The sequence below is a fragment of the Pelobates fuscus genome, chromosome 7 (assembly GCF_036172605.1).
Source record: "Pelobates fuscus isolate aPelFus1 chromosome 7, aPelFus1.pri, whole genome shotgun sequence".
Classification (NCBI taxonomy): domain Eukaryota; kingdom Metazoa; phylum Chordata; class Amphibia; order Anura; family Pelobatidae; genus Pelobates; species Pelobates fuscus.
Window position 1 is genome coordinate 103,017,641 of NC_086323.1, and position 16,934 is coordinate 103,034,574.

The 16,934-nt window shown below is 41.7% G+C and overlaps 3 protein-coding genes across 7 annotated transcripts in view; 2 read left to right on the forward strand and 1 right to left on the reverse strand.

Annotated features, from left to right (window-relative positions):
• Positions 1-16,934, forward strand: part of TMCC1 (transmembrane and coiled-coil domain family 1) — a 118,354-nt gene that overhangs the window by 79,870 nt on the left and 21,550 nt on the right. Inside the window, exon 1 of one of the 5 annotated variants that reach the window (XM_063426303.1) lies at positions 5,252-5,336. The exons of 3 other annotated variants lie outside the window; for them this stretch is intronic. In XM_063426303.1, coding sequence (XP_063282373.1) covers positions 5,265-5,336 — 72 coding nt within the window. In that variant the 5' untranslated portion in view covers positions 5,252-5,264. Of the gene's footprint in view, positions 1-5,251; positions 5,337-16,934 lie in introns of those variants that run through there. One more of the 5 variants, XM_063426308.1, reaches the window with a different exon arrangement.
• LOC134568049 (cytochrome b-c1 complex subunit 6, mitochondrial-like) lies at positions 1,383-1,749 on the reverse strand. The gene has a single exon (XM_063426310.1). It carries the CDS (start codon positions 1,693-1,695, stop codon positions 1,420-1,422), a length of 276 nt encoding a protein of 91 aa, XP_063282380.1. The 5' UTR covers positions 1,696-1,749; the 3' UTR covers positions 1,383-1,419.
• On the forward strand, positions 1,759-2,097 carry LOC134568050 (cytochrome b-c1 complex subunit 6, mitochondrial-like). Its single transcript, XM_063426311.1, has one exon. The coding sequence runs from the start codon at positions 1,806-1,808 to the stop codon at positions 2,058-2,060; it is 255 nt and encodes an 84-aa protein (XP_063282381.1). The 5' UTR covers positions 1,759-1,805; the 3' UTR covers positions 2,061-2,097.

The window sequence follows — 16,934 nt, forward strand, 5'->3', positions numbered from 1 at the left end:
AAGAAATGGAGGGCAATTTAATTCCTGTTTTTTGTGAAGCTATTTTTGCAATTTCTAAAGCTCAAAGTTCTACGAAGCAGAACCTATTGAGGGGGGGAAAAAGTCAAAAATAGATTAATTGGCCTGCTAAACCTATTGAGAGAAGACAGAAAATAGAGTAATTTGTCGGCCAAGCCCTGCACATAGACAAAAAAGAAAATATATTGCATAGAGCAAATCTCCTAGTTGTTTCACACATTTCGGTAGCAAGCTAACGAAGTGTAAAAAAGAAAAAAAAAAAAAAAAAAAAGACCTACAAATGTCTGTGGCTTGCATCCTGTCTTTGCCATTAGGTAATGCAGTTTAATAATTATCCAGTCCTTTTATGGTTTTGGTTCCACATGAGGTCTGCATGGCTCCTGGACTTTGTGAAATCTTTTGTGCATTTTACATTACATAGTTACTGTGGGGATATTTATGGGATAATAGTAAACAGTTGAGAATTGCCCACTATTTCAATTCTCAGATCCCAACGATCGTTATCGTGTAAGTGAAATGTATTCCAAATAAATAAAATCACAATTTGTTATAAAAATAGATACAATTTATTGTGACAATTTAAATATGTAACATGCGCGATAATAATCAATTAATATTCAGTATAACATGAGTATGCAATACAAATGGCAATACATTTTCCAATGGTTGACAATGATTTATGATGGGCTTCACAGAGAAACGAAAGTGAAACTTACACACACAGAGCTTGCAGCTTAAGGCCATAAAACTGTAGCTAACAGTTAGAATAACCCTTTCAATGCTGGATAGACCTCCTAGATAATTAAGATCTATTCTCATGTAATTTTAAATAAAATAACATTTAAACCAGCTCATTAGTCATTTACTGGAACCATCCAATAAGAGTAATCCAAAATATAAATAAATAAAATACCGCACTCTCAATATAGTATCCAAAAATGAAAAAGGTAGAAGTAATATAGTAATGCCAAAAAAATAATTTAATAAGATATATATGCAATCAAAAATTGATATCTATTCATACAAAAAAAGTTTGATGATCTCAACCAAAATTTGAAAATTCATCTGTTTGCTGCTCCAACCATTATACAAAACATTGTGTACTAGTATTCAGTCCTACGAAATGTATCAAATTAGAAATTACTTGAATGGAGCAGAACCTGCCTCAGAATACATGTATATACCCATGTGCCTTTGCTAATCCAGAATATATCTCAAAATTCATATATATACACAATCACAGCTCTGCATAAAGGACAGACTATACAATCAATCCTTTGAAATTCATAGGGTTAAAGTAACAAGCATATAGCAGAACCTGCCTCTAAATTCATATATGTACACATTTAAGAATCATTTTTCAGATGAAGTTTCACTTCAAAGAGGGAAAACAAAATAGGTCTATTTCAAATGCTTGAAGAGTTTGTGAGCCACACAGTGGTCCCTTGCATGCAGGAAATCCATGAGTTCTTCAGTACATTCCTCCTCTGTATGGGAGCGTGAGTTAACCCGGGACTCGCACAAATCCGTCTTCTCCTTCGCCTTTACACATTTCTCGGTCTGCTCACAGAGCTCCCTCACTGTCGTTAAAGGATCCACTAGATCTTCCTCTTCTTCCTCTTCAGCTTCTTCCTCCTCTGGCTCCCCTGCAAGGACTTTCTCCATCTCTAGCACCATGTCTGCAGCTCTGCAAGAAGGACAAGAAAGGGTCACTGGGCGGAAACACGTCACTAGACACGTGTTTCCGCCCAGTGACCCTTTCTTGTCCTTCTTGCAGAGCTGCAGACATGGTGCTAGAGATGGAGAAAGTCCTTGCAGGGGAGCCAGAGGAGGAAGAAGAGGAAGATCTAGTGGATCCTTTAACGACAGTGAGGGAGCTCTGTGAGCAGACCGAGAAATGTGTAAAGGAGAAGACGGATTTGTGCGAGTCCCGGGTTAACTCACGCTCCCATACAGAGGAGGAATGTACTGAAGAACTCATGGATTTCCTGCATGCAAGGGACCACTGTGTGGCTCACAAACTCTTCAAGCATTTGAAATAGACCTATTTTGTTTTCCCTCTTTGAAGTGAAACTTCATCTGAAAAATGATTCTTAAATGTGTACATATATGAATTTAGAGGCAGGTTCTGCTATATGCTTGTTACTTTAACCCTATGAATTTCAAAGGATTGATTGTATAGTCTGTCCTTTATGCAGAGCTGTGATTGTGTATATATATGAATTTTGAGATATATTCTGGATTAGCAAAGGCACATGGGTATATACATGTATTCTGAGGCAGGTTCTGCTCCATTCAAGTAATTTCTAATTTGATACATTTCGTAGGACTGAATACTAGTACACAATGTTTTGTATAATGGTTGGAGCAGCAAACAGATGAATTTTCAAATTTTGGTTGAGATCATCAAACTTTTTTTGTATGAATAGATATCAATTTTTGATTGCATATATATCTTATTAAATTATTTTTTTGGCATTACTATATTACTTCTACCTTTTTCATTTTTGGATACTATATTGAGAGTGCGGTATTTTATTTATTTATATTTTGGTTTTCACAATTTTGGAGGTTATAGTAGAGGGATACCTCTTAAATACCAGCACCACCGAGTAATTGAGTGCAAACACTACCCAGTATGTTGTATATTCAATAAGAGTAATCTACCATGTTCTATAAGCAGAATTTTAACTTGCCTAAACAGATATTTTAGCTTATTTTAGAGCAAATCAATACACCTGGATAAATATCATGATATGCTAACATGTGATACGTCACATTAATATATATATATATATATATATATATATATATATATATATATAATTCCTTTCTATCTGCAGAATAGAATATTATAACTATATATTCTTTAGTAACTAAGATTTCTAAATATCGAAATCTGATCGTGATTTATCCAGTCATATATCATGCTATTAGAAAATGTTAATTAATTTAGATTAATTAAATGAGACCAGTATAATTACCAGTTGAGTAGATATTTTCATGAGATTAGTAGGTAGTCTCAGGAACTGAATTGATGTGTGATGGTGTGTAAGAAATTCTGAGTGCCCTGGAGTGGATATCTGTCATGGATTTCTCTGCATTGCCCCCCAACTGCTCACCTCTGCTTCTTTTGCATTCCTCGCCTCTCTCTCTTCCCTTTGTCTTAACTTTTAAAGGGAAAAATCACTAGGTGATAGACCAATAGAAAACTGGAGGTGTGGTTACCTTCCAGATAGCAATTTAAGTATTTGGTCTATAGAGGGCAGTCTCGTCCCACTAAACATTCCTATCCAGGAAAGAGTAAACTTTTCCTGGTGGCTATTTTGACGTCATTTACCTTATCTTTATGGTTATTTATAATTTAAGTTTTCTGTCAGTTCAAAGAGTTTCTTTGGGCTTTCTTCAGACTGTGTCTGGCAATTCTGCTATAATTTCTAATATGACAGTTCGTAAACTAAGTATCACCTTTCTCTTACAATGGGATGTTATACAATATCGAAAGTAAAATTAAATTATTTAATCTTCTCTGTCACAAATGTCTGGGTTTAGAATTGATTATATTCCATTAGCATTTAGACAGTCTGTCCATCCCCCATTCTCATTTCTTATCAATTTGGTTTGTATATACTAAGCATTCCTTAGCTTCTGGCAAAGTGGTTAGTTTTATAGAAGGGATAGAAATCTTGTGTCTTTTGTTAGCTTGAAGATAACAAAGTGGAGTCTGCTCTGTTCAGAATGATTCAGGCAATATACACTTTAATTTCTATCATAGCACAAAATGTCTGCCGATATAAATACCCTGACATTACATAGCTGAAAAGAGACTTGAGTCCATCAAGTTCAGCCTTCAAGTTCAGCATTTGCAGATTAAGTCTTTTGCCAAAACTAGATGTTTCAAATTTGTATTGTACTTTGTAGCCAAAACTGCAGGTTTTATAAACGTTGGTCTGATCAATTTCTGGGTTCCTGGGAGTTTGACAGGGTTACTTACTAAAGTGAGAATTCAAAGTGACTTTCAAATTTAAGGTCAAAATAGCCAAACCGTAAAACGTCTAAGTCCGCTTTTCTTTCAGGTTGGCCACTATAGGCAACAAAACATCTTTAGCTTAATAAAGCAGTTTTTGTGTATAGATCATGCCTCTGCAGTCTCACATCTCTATTCTATCACATTTAGGAGTCAAAATCACTTGGTTTATGCTGCCCTAGTCACACTTCTCTGTATGTGGCTTGCACAGCCTTCCTAAACACTTCCTGTAAAGTGAGATCTATTAGTTACACTTTCTTTGAAACCTTTTTTTTTTTTTTTCTTTAGAGTGTGAGTCACAGCCAGGGGAGGTGTGGCTATGGAATCTCCCCCCCCCCCCCCCCCCCCAAGTAAGTGGGTTAATCTCATAAGAGCAGACATTAGACTGCGAGAGTAGGACCTGCCAAAGATGGGGTACATTGACGTTGTGGCAGGCTTATGCAATGTATGATCATATAGTGTAACTAAACCCCCATTATTTTTGCCTACATTCAGTGTTAAAAAAAAAAAAAAAAGCTACTACATTCATTGAAGTTGCTGTTTAGTGGATAAGCGAGTGTGATGGGTCTTGTGTATGTGTGTGTGTGTGTGTGTGTGTGTGTGTGTGTATATATATATATATATATATATATATATATATATATATATATATATATATATATATATATATATATATATATATATATATATATATATAAAATGTGTGTATTGTGTATATACTGCTTTGTTAAGCGAAAGTTGTTTTGGTGATTAGTGTCCCTTTAAAAATGAAATTCACTTTGAATTTTTACTTTACCCAATAACCCTGAACATGTCCCACTGAATTAATGTAATGTGAAATGTATTGTATTGTAAACGAAGAACTGATATGCTTTACAATAAGGGTTTGTGAGTAATGTTCCACTTCCATCAACTGTTATATTGGCAACACTGTCATTTGCAAAGATTAGTTTCTGTTTGAAAACTTTGCTGATCAGTGTTTTCTTTTGCTACACACACGCTAGCTTAGAATGTATTGGAAGCACGTGGGTTAATCTAAAAAAAAAAAAAAAAGAAAACAAACAGATTTACTTTGTTTGACAAGTGACCGTGGCAGCTGGCTTGGTGACACTGCAGTATTTATAGTATGGCCTCTGTCTTCATGTGACTGGTCAGTCTATCAGCAGGTCCCTCCCGGGGACAGTGAATAGGCCTGTTCCAGAACACGCTGGGTGGCTCCATGCGAGCAGGATGTTGCAGCAGGGATCAATCCGTTCACGAACACGGTATGGAGGCCTCCTCATCAGAAAACGTATGCCATTCTGTGTCTGTGCAACATTGTGATTTTTGTCAGTGTGGCTTTATCACTAAACTGAGAATTGAGGAGAGTTGCATGTTTCAGGCTAAATGGCTGAGCTGATAAATAGGGGGAGAACTTTTAGAGGATGTGGGGGCTCGCATACAATGTATTTACAATCTGTTTCCTACAGCGCAGCAAAATTCTCTGCACCTGTGTATTCCAAGTAACTGTTCCCTTACTGCGTATGCCGGCTTTAATATATACAGCTGGGGCAGGTGTTCAGTTAATAGTGCGTTTTCGTGTCCATTCTATAATGAATTGGAATAACAGATCCAATATAAAGCAGCTCTTATAGAATCACTTTTGCTCTGTAATGGATAACCTTTAACTAGGGAAGGTTATGAGAAATGCATACTGCAGGGCCAGGTTTGTCATTACTCCCCTGTGTGATGCCTTGCTCTTGGTTTTAATATACTTAAAGGTGAAATATGGTAACTTTAAATTAAAGCAGTCCTAGTAACATTGGCCTATTGTCCTTATTAAAGGCATTTTCAACCTACCACTTAAACAATCTATATTATGTTAGTTTGTAGAGTTTTAAAGGAATCACCCACTTTTCTCTAATTAGAGGTCTTTGAGTTGAAAGCAGCCAGAATGACTTGGCCATGCATGCACCTATCAGCCATGCTGTTGACTGGTAAGCTTACACTTTGATCTCCATTGCAATAGGAATAAAACACTTTACGGTATTTAAAGGGACACTCAACACAGATAACGCTGTTTCGATTGCTGAAGTGCTTTGTGTGAAGAGTATCTTTTTTTTTTTTTTTCATTTTACAAATATGGCGAATTTCAATAGACTCTTTTTAAATCAACCTTCTTACACCCCCTGGCTGCCTGACAACTGGTCCTGTTACTTCCTACTTCTTTAACTCGGGGGAGCTCAACTGGAGGCAAGCATCTGATCAGAGCACCTGCCTTGCAAAGACTACTCATTGGGCTTTGGGAAGTCTGTGATTGGGCAATGTAGTGCTCACAGGGGTTAGAATGTAAATCATTTTCATTGGTTTGTTTTGTTTATACATTACAGCTGAATACTATAGCCAGTGCATGATTCGCCAAAGAGTGGTGGGATTTTGAGCGCAGTATTTTTGTAGTTTTATCTGCTTTTTAACATTCGACATTCTTACTGTAATCATGTAATATAATAGTCAGATTGTGTGCAGCAGTGCAATGTCTAATTAGCTCGGCCCCAGTGATCAAAACACTGAACAGACATGTATGATCTCATTCGTAAATAACTAAGCAGTGCAATCCTTTTATTTAATTTTTGTCTAATTGGCCTCATTTTAAGTGAATAAACCACTCAGCACAGTAAAAAAAATGTCATTCATCTTTTCACTCCTTGCATGTAAAGTTGAAATCCATAATTGCAAAATAGCCCAGACCAATTTAGATGCAATGAATGTATGTTTGAAACCTTTAGCCCACATATATTGAACTCCTTTGCCAGCTGAGCACTGGTCTCTGTTTAGTAAATAACCCCATTAGTTGGCCCTCTCCCACCCCATAGCTTGGATGCCAGCACGGTTGGTTCTTGTGCGTTTCGATTATTTGTGCCTTTGGGAGGCAGTGAGTTAAAATCAGCAATCCTGATTATTGGCCGCACCCTGATGGGCACTTGCTGCTGTTGGATCTGGCACGGAATGCCAATTTTATTTGAAATCTCAGCATTGGTGCTATACATACTATCTGGATTATATGGCTGGGATCTGCTCCACGCCAGCATATGAGAAGGGCTTTTTATAACCCGCTTTTGATTGGGAACTGTTCATGTGGGACTAGTCTCCATTAATCATTTCACTGTAAGGTTGTCACTATTAGGCTGCCCAGCTGTCTCTTGCTGCTCTGCTGCTGTCACCTGTGCCTTCTGTAGGAAAAGTCAAGGAAAGTTAGGAGATAAATAACAGGACAGATCCCAAAAACACATTGATTACTCTGTATTTTATTGAATTAATGATATGGACGTCTGATATCTGAAATTAAATTGTGAGCTCTTTAAACCAGCGTTTATTTTGCCCACATTGCAACAGAGGACCCAGCTTTTTGAGCATTGTTTTGCTCCTTGCAGTGCTCATTGTACAGCCCTGTTGAATATGTTGGTGCATTATAAATAAAAGAAATCGGTGTGTGAGCGATCAAAGCTGGTGATGGCTCGGAGTTGACTTACAGAGGCCATATTTATATCCTCCCCATCTGATTTCTGATGTAATTAGTTCATAGTTACCAGATCTCACTCTAAAGAAACAAAGAATGAATGGAAATGTTTCCCCTCTTGTGGTGCTGTGACTCGGCTCTGTGCTCGGATACCTGATACTGCTCAGCTATTTTGCCTTTTTCTTAAAATCAAACAATGGATACATCCCCTTTTAATCCAGAACACTAGACATCACTCTAAAGTCTGAAAAGAGGCTTCCAAACCTGGAACCTTGGAGATCTCCAATATTTTATACCTGTATGAATAGGAACATGTATGGTGTGATTTTCTTTAGGAGTACAGGTTTATTTCATTGCACTAGGAATTGGGTGGGAAATTACAAATAAACTGAAATAGCTTACCTGGGAAATCTTTCAACTCCACTATTTTTAAACTTGGTTATTTTGGTTGGAAACGTGCAGATAATCCTGGTTTAATGAATAAATCCTAGCATACATATCATGCCTAGATATAAAGCTTGTGAAACCCTGATCTTTAATTAGCTAATAATGTGGAAGCCCTAGACATGTGTAAATGTTCATTAATTGTCCAAACAAAAAATCAGTTTCTCGCTGAGGTAATATATTCAAAATTTCCTTTATTTAATTTATGAATAAGTACCATAGGCCCTCCTCCCCACCGACCAGAATAAAGGGTTAAAAAACGGGCCCAAATGCCGCTAATGCATTAAACCTCAAATCAATGCTTTTCTGTGGGGAAATGGCTGATGCTGGATGTCCAGCGTCCGTTACCTCACCAAACGTTTGTTAGCAGCCAGGAAGTGCCGGAGTGCTGCAGTGTAAACATTGGGGTTTCTCTGGAACGGCAATGATTTACATCGCAGCACTAAGTACAGTAGGGACACTGCACCCAAAGCACTTCAATGAGCTGAAGTGGTCTGAGTGCCTATAGTGTCCCTTTAACAAATTTCGGTCATACCATGAACAGAATGACCTAATATTTTGCAACTCCATTAGCTCAACGATTGCCAGGAATTTTATTTTGTTTGGACAAATAAACTATCCAAATCCAGACTGTCCAAATGTGTCCACTGATATTGTCCACACTAGAATTCCCACAATTCTCTGTGGTATTGTCCCAGCGACATGTAGCCGGGAGATTCGCTGGGCATAAGGTCGCTGGGATTCGCTGGGCATTTTATATATTAAATTCACTTTTATGATGTTTGCAGCTGTTTTCCTAATGTTATTCCCAGTAGCTTCAATTCTAAGCCAAGTTTAGAGAAAGAGCAACCAAGCTCTGCGGTGTCCAGGCGAGACAGACTGGATTTGTTTGGCTTCCCCTCTTTCTAGAGCGAAGGTCTTGATGGATAGGGCTTTAAATTTAGGTTTCTGTATTTATTCTGCAGCGCAGTGTCAGTGTATTTAGTTTGTGTATAAATCTCACTTTACGCCGTATATGTTGCTGTGTGGTTGTATATTAACTGAGCCTGCATGTGGTTTCCTTCTGTCGTTCACTGTTACATCGTATGGTTTCCGACATAAACACAGCCGTCGAGGTGACAGGAAGGACAGCTACCTCATCCATTTTATTACCCTTTTACCCTATATCTACTAGCTGTATATTATTTTATAAATGGAATATATATCCTGCTACGATGGGATGTGAGAGAACAGGAGCTGTAAATAACACACAGCTCTATTATATTTATTTCTACTCGAGGGACACTCAACTGCCAAAATACAAAATAAATAAAAATCACTGTTTAGTAGATATACACCCAATGAAAACTTGCATGCATTTAATTATGCACTTTGTCATTAGAGTTAGATCTAAAACCATTTGCAAAACTTGCCCAGACTTTCTGTGGCTATCCAATCATAGACTACCCAATGCAGCTCAATGCAAAGTCTTTGCAAGGCAGGTGCTGTGCAATTGCTGCCTCTTGACTTTAGCTCCACTGAGCTAACCAAACCAGGAAGTAACAGAAAAATGCTTGAAAAGCCATGGGGTGCAACCAGGTTAATTTATAAAAGTGTCAATTTCTATTGAAATCTGCACTTTTTGCAAAATGGGGGGGGGGGGGGGGGGGGGGGAGAGAAAGAGGACAAACTCTTCACACGCACACAGTTTTTCAGCAAGCTAAAGTGCTTTAGAGGTCTGGAGTGTCCCTTTAAAGGGCCGCTGTACTTCAGCTTGCTACTGCTACCATTTACGAGGAGGATAGTTGGCAAGGTATTTAGGAATGCCAGTGATATATACCTAGCTGCTTTTTAGGGTGTATTTGTATTTGCTTTTCTTAACAGTTGCTTACATGAGCCCTTGTGCCCTCAGTGTCATATGTTTTTGACACAGCCTTTTTATGGGCAACGCTGTGTTGGGCATTGTGTGTCCATAAAGAAGATATTGCATCCAATTCAGCTTTTCCTAATGCAAATGCATTGTCTGAGCAGCATTGCTTAAACTACACATTATAGTCAAGATATTGTATGATCTGGGAGTAAACGAGAAAGCAGGGAAACTATACATTTAGCGATACTTTATTTTTTTTTCTATTTAAAAAAAAAAGTGGAACCTCTCTAACCCTGTGCTGCCACCAACTGGTCCACAGTGGTCAATGCAGGTCTTTGTCATTTGCCGGGAACTTTTTGGTTCCTTTAACTGACCGGTCACTGTGAGCATGGCTCAGTTGTCTCCAGGAACGACCGCAACATTTGTAACCTGCCCGACACAGGATTGCTGTGTTTGCACATTATTATGTCCCTTATCAGTACACACACACACACACACACACACACACACACAACAGTCCTTATATACACATGTAATTGATTGCACTGGTATAGCAACATAGCATTAATAATCTGCCACAGACAGCAAGGATTATTATAATTTAGTTTTCACTCAAAGATCCTTCTCATCTCTGGTTATGTCCCTTTGATCTGAAACCCATTCGTTTGGGGTTTATTTAATATTTAATATTAAACCGAGAAATAGAAGTTTGTGAAAAATGTTAAAATAACCAAATTGAGTTTATAGGCTAATTGGGGATTTGTTCAAACACTGCTGTTTTAGGGATTGTTTTTGTTTTGTCTTTTTCACCCGGTTAGTAAATGAACCTGAATGCTTGAATTGTAGGAAATGTTATCCCCATGTATCTGCTGTCTCAGTAAGATAATGCTGCATACTTGCTAAATGCTAATTAGTGTGCAGAGGTCGAGTCCTATGTAATAAATGCAGGCTACGATGTTTGGTTCCTGTGATGTCTGCATTTTGGTGGGGTAGATACAGCAAAGATTGTAAATGAAAACTAGTATACCTCCCAGCATTTCAAATAACCATAAAGGGACTTTTGTAGGGGCGGAGTTATCGTGGGATTTTTTTTAGTTAAACTCATTTAGAATTAAAACCAAGCAATTGTATTTTATACTTTCTCTTCTAAACTCATTTTACTGAACATATAATAACCTTATTTATTTTCAATTTTAGTCTGGTTTCCTAACTGTAATTTGTTGAAATGTTACAAATAGAATTACATTTGGCTTTTTAGCCGTGTTTGAAGGGTAACATATTTTTACCAATTTAAAATGCAATAATACCTTAAAGGATGAGTGTGTTCTATAGACAATGATTAGATGCCCAGTACCTCCATCTGAAGTGATAAACATTTAAAGGCCAACAATAATATCGAAAAGGTAGTAAGGATCTGGAATAGCCTTGTAGTTGAAGCAGTAAAAAGTAGCAAGGATATATGTAGGATAGTATGTACATGGAGTAGCATTCCAGTGGAAGTGGCAACGTTTTGACGAGTTAAGGGAAGTCATTGTATAGGCATTGTGCAGTTATGTTGTACTTGATAAACTTCAAGCTATAATTGAAAATGTTAGAAAATCTGAATTTCTGATTTTATCCATCCAGTTGAAGTACATAATATCACCATGATTATGTAGGCAGTTTGCAGTGAACTAAGCATTGTGAGATTAATGTTTAAATATATGACTGCCTCTCTGGGTGACATTTCCTTCATGGTTTCCTGTTCTTTTTCTTTGGCATTTCCTGTAAACACCACACATCCATGGCCCTCACATGCAAACCTCGGACATTTTGGATGGTGTATTGTGTCCAGTTTTCTTCCTTTTAGTATAGTGTTAATTTAGATACAATTGTTCATGTAAAACAGAATACAGTTGGTGCCAAAGAAAACAAGATATTTAAAAGGTCTCTAAAAATTTAATAAGTAGTCCTTCATAAAGTCCAGCAATCAAAGAATACCAGGTGATAAGACAGTCTTAAAAGTAGTAAAAATCCATCTTCTACTATTCATAAAGTGCTTGTCGGACAACTTCAGTCAGTAGCAGCATATGTAAAAGAACACAAACAGGGGGATACCAATAGTGCAATATGGTAGTATAATACCACACCACACAAAGGTCTAAAAATGCCAACTCACATCTGATAGAGCTATAACCAGCTCTGGATAAATCTGCATGCAGTGGTATTATATCCCCACTTGCAGGATATTCTTGAGGCAATGGTTGTCAGTGGAATGATGGGGTGGAACATGCAAGCCTATAGTGCTCTCCATTATGGCAAGTCTAACACGCAAATAGTAGCGATATGCTTACAGTAGATGGAGCAGAGTGACCGCTCTCTGTTACAACCTAGGATTCTTTAGGGGTATCTGGAGGCAAATTCAAAATGCCAGGTAAAGGCAAAAACTAAAGTATATGGCATAAAAAGGTACGTGTAGCCCAAAATACTTTATTAAATATAGAATAAAACCTCAACGCGTTTCACTCTTTTGGGGCTTTTTCAAGTGAATAAAAAATTTTTTTTATTCATGCCAGTATGTGGGTGCTGTCATCTTCTAGCTAGCACTTTTATATGTATAGTGCAATTGCTTGTTTTCAACTTAATATCCATGTAATACAATAAAGCAGAACTATGATTTCTATCTTAATGAAGACTGTACTACCAGTATACTGCCAGTCCTCCCAATTGTCTAATTTCAGCAGGCGAATCCTTATTTTAGGGTCATGTCACTGGTTTGTCTGTCCTCAAAGTGTAGCCTGAGCGCATCATTAGACGTGCTTCACTCGGCGTACTAGGACCCAGCAGAGAGCAGAACTGCTCTTTGTATGCTTGGCCCTCAGTAGGTCAGCATGCTTGATTGACAGGGACCCTAATGTGCATTGACAGAATACCAACTTGCCAGTAAATCGGGCAGACCTGCCCCTATTCCAGTTCACGGACAGCTGATGTTGGGACCTGTGTCCTGGGGTGAATAATGCTGCAAAGTAAAACAACTCTGTTAACTCCGCTAGACTTACTAGTTGTAACCAACCTTTTCATGCAGCATGGCGCATGTTTATCTACAGAGAAATGATTTGCCATGCACACGCATGTGGACTGTGCATATAATTGCAGGAGTTAAACTAATTTACATGCAGTGGCTGGAGATGCATAAAAAGTTATAATTATAAAAAAAAGAAAAATATATTTTATTTTTTACATTTTCTTTATTTTAAAATATTTAGTGGATTATTCTCCTAACTCTGGTTTTCGAAAATTTAACTGAGGCAAGAAAAGCCAAATTGTGACTATAGCTTAGTTGGAGAACTTTTCCAGATTTGCCTCAGTTTTGTATTTAGTGATAATCCTGCATCATTTTAATATAGGTTCTTTACATGCCAGATTTTATATGGCAATATCTTACTATTATTGGCTTTAAGGGGTTAACTGCTGCATGCATTACTTTTTATAATGTGTGCCTTATTGTTACAGGTCCAGTGTTGCATCCATCTTTCTAAACTACAGTATATATGTGTTAACCTGAATCGCCCCTCTTGCATTCTAACAGCTGCCGTCTCTGGGTCTGTCATCTTTCCTTATTGCCTTGTCACATGTAAAAAAACAGTAAAACAAGACCTATTCAATGCAGAAAGGAACCTTAGCAAGCAAATGCAGGATGTGTAAGGGTACGAAGTGAGCACAGTAACCAGCAGAGAGTGAGAGCTGGCCCACATTCCTAGCCTATGTAGTATTTGTGTACTCATTCACCTGCAGTACTTATACCCCTCCTCACCATCCTTCACCATGATAAGAGCTAATATACACACAGGTGTTAGAATAGCAGAGATTTGCTGGGAAGGAAATCACTTAAACCATTTGCATTAACCCATCATGTGCTTATAGAAACTAGTCATATGGCCTACTTACTTGGAAACAAAAAACAAACTGTCCATAATAATGGCATTTCAAATGGTGATCAATAGTTATATCCATTAACTCCTTAAGTGTAGCAGAGGCTTTTATTGAAGTTTCTGGGTTTAATATAAAAAAATACTGTTTGTGTGTGTGTGTATATAATGTGTGCATGTATATGTGAATTTAGTGAAATGAGCTAAAGTTTGGGCTTTGGGGCTAGGAATTTATGAAACATTGGAAAAACATTGTCACCAACTAGCTGCAGATAATGTCCTTATAAAAGGCAGTAGTTTATTTTTTTTTATTCATTTTCCTGTTTCCTGGCTGGAAACCTGCAAATCCAATCTGCCTCTGTGTTTGTGTACCCAAAGACCCCCCCTGCCTCTGTGTGTGCACCCAAAGACCCCCCCCCCGCCTCTGTGTGTGCACCCAAAGACCCCCCCCTGCCTCTGTGTGTGCACCCAAAGACCCCCCCCTGCCTCTGTGTGTGCACCCAAAGACCCCCCCTGCCTCTGTGTGTGCACCCAAAGACCCCCCCTGCCTCTGTGTGTGCACCCAAAGACCCCCCCTGCCTCTGTGTGTGCACCCAAAGACCCCCCCTGCCTCTGTGTGTGCACCCAAAGACCCCCCCTGCCTCTGTGTGTGCACCCAAAGACCCCCCCTGCCTCTGTGTGTGCACCCAAAGACCCCCCTGCCTCTGTGTGTGCACCCAAAGACCCCCTGCCTCTGTGTGTGCACCCAAAGACCCCCTGCCTCTGTGTGTGCACCCAAAGACCCCCTGCCTCTGTGTGTGCACCCAAAGACCCCCTGCCTCTGTGTGTGCACCCAAAGACCCCCCTGCCTCTGTGTGTGCACCCAAAGACCCCCCTGCCTCTGTGTGTGCACCCAAAGACCCCCCTGCCTCTGTGTGTGCACCCAAAGACCCCCCTGCCTCTGTGTGTGCACCCAAAGACCCCCCTGCCTCTGTGTGTGCACCCAAAGACCCCCCTGCCTCTGTGTGTGCACCCAAAGACCCCCCTGCCTCTGTGTGTGCACCCAAAGACCCCCCTGCCTCTGTGTGTGCACCCAAAGACCCCCCTGCCTCTGTGTGTGCACCCAAAGACCCCCCTGCCTCTGTGTGTGCACCCAAAGACCCCCCTGCCTCTGTGTGTGCACCCAAAGACCCCCCTGCCTCTGTGTGTGCACCCAAAGACCCCCCTGCCTCTGTGTGTGCACCCAAAGACCCCCCTGCCTCTGTGTGTGCACCCAAAGACCCCCCTGCCTCTGTGTGTGCACCCAAAGACCCCCCTGCCTCTGTGTGTGCACCCAAAGACCCCCCTGCCTCTGTGTGTGCACCCAAAGACCCCCCTGCCTCTGTGTGTGCACCCAAAGACCCCCCTGCCTCTGTGTGTGCACCCAAAGACCCCCCTGCCTCTGTGTGTGCACCCAAAGACCCCCCTGCCTCTGTGTGTGCACCCAAAGATCCCCCTGCCTCTGTGTGTGCACCCAAAGATCCCCCCTGCCTCTGTGTGTGCACCCAAAGATCCCCCCTGCCTCTGTGTGTGCACCCAAAGATCCCCCCTGCCTCTGTGTGTGCACCCAAAGATCCCCCCTGCCTCTGTGTGTGCACCCAAAGATCCCCCCTGCCTCTGTGTGTGCACCCAAAGATCCCCCCCTGCCTCTGTGTGTGCACCCAAAGATCCCCCCCTGCCTCTGTGTGTGTGCACCCAAAGATCCCCCCCTGCCTCTGTGTGTGTGCACCCAAAGATCCCCCCCTGCCTCTGTGTGTGCACCCAAAGATCCCCCCCTGCCTCTGTGTGTGCACCCAAAGATCCCCCCCTGCCTCTGTGTGTGCACCCAAAGATCCCCCCCTGCCTCTGTGTGTGCACCCAAAGATCCCCCCCTGCCTCTGTGTGTGCACCCAAAGATCCCCCCTGCCTCTGTGTGTGCACCCAAAGATCCCCCCTGCCTCTGTGTGTGCACCCAAAGATCCCCCCCTGCCTCTGTGTGTGCACCCAAAGATCCCCCCCTGCCTCTGTGTGTGCACCCAAAGATCCCCCCCTGCCTCTGTGTGTGCACCCAAAGATCCCCCCCTGCCTCTGTGTGTGCACCCAAAGATCCCCCCTGCCTCTGTGTGTGCACCCAAAGATCCCCCCTGCCTCTGTGTGTGTGTGCACCCAAAGATCCCCCCCTGCCTCTGTGTGTGTGCACCCAAAGATCCCCCCTGCCTCTGTGTGTGTGTGCACCCAAAGATCCCCCCTGCCTCTGTGTGTGTGCACCCAAAGATCCCCCCCTGCCTCTGTGTGTGTGCACCCAAAGATCCCCCCCTGCCTCTGTGTGTGTGTGCACCCAAAGATCCCCCCCTGCCTCTGTGTGTGTGCACCCAAAGATCCCCCCCTGCCTCTGTGTGTGTGCACCCAAAGATCCCCCCCTGCCTCTGTGTGTGTGCACCCAAAGATCCCCCCCTGCCTCTGTGTGTGTGCACCCAAAGATCCCCCCCTGCCTCTGTGTGTGTGCACCCAAAGATCCCCCCCCTGCCTCTGTGTGTGTGCACCCAAAGATCCCCCCCCTGCCTCTGTGTGTGTGCACCCAAAGATCCCCCCCTGCCTCTGTGTGTGTGCACCCAAAGATCCCCCCCCTGCCTCTGTGTGTGTGCACCCAAAGATCCCCCCTGCCTCTGTGTGTGTGCACCCAAAGATCCCCCCTGCCTCTGTGTGTGTGCACCCAAAGATCCCCCCTGCCTCTGTGTGTGTGCACCCAAAGATCCCCCCTGCCTCTGTGTGTGTGCACCCAAAGATCCCCCCTGCCTCTGTGTGTGTGCACCCAAAGATCCCCCCTGCCTCTGTGTGTGTGCACCCAAAGATCCCCCCTGCCTCTGTGTGTGTGCACCCAAAGATCCCCCCTGCCTCTGTGTGTGTGCACCCAAAGATCCCCCCCTGCCTCTGTGTGTGTGCACCCAAAGATCCCCCCCTGCCTCTGTGTGTGTGCACCCAAAGATCCCCCCCTGCCTCTCTGTGTGTGCACCCAAAGATCCCCCCTGCCTCTGTGTGTGTGCACCCAAAGATCCCCCCCTGCCTCTGTGTGTGTGCACCCAAAGATCCCCCCTGCCTCTGTGTGTGTGCACCCAAAGATCCCCCCCTGCCTCTGTGTGTGTGCACCCAAAGATCCCCCCCTGCCTCTGTGTGTGTGCACCCAAAGATCCCCCC

What these genes read in the sequence shown, in the direction of transcription:
- LOC134568049 (XM_063426310.1), bottom strand. Translation starts at nt 1,695, where the DNA reads ATGGTGCTAGAGATGGAGAAAGTCCTTGCAGGGGAGCCAGAGGAGGAA.
- LOC134568050 (XM_063426311.1), top strand. Translation starts at nt 1,806, where the DNA reads ATGGTGCTAGAGATGGAGAAAGTCCTTGCAGGGGAGCCAGAGGAGGAA.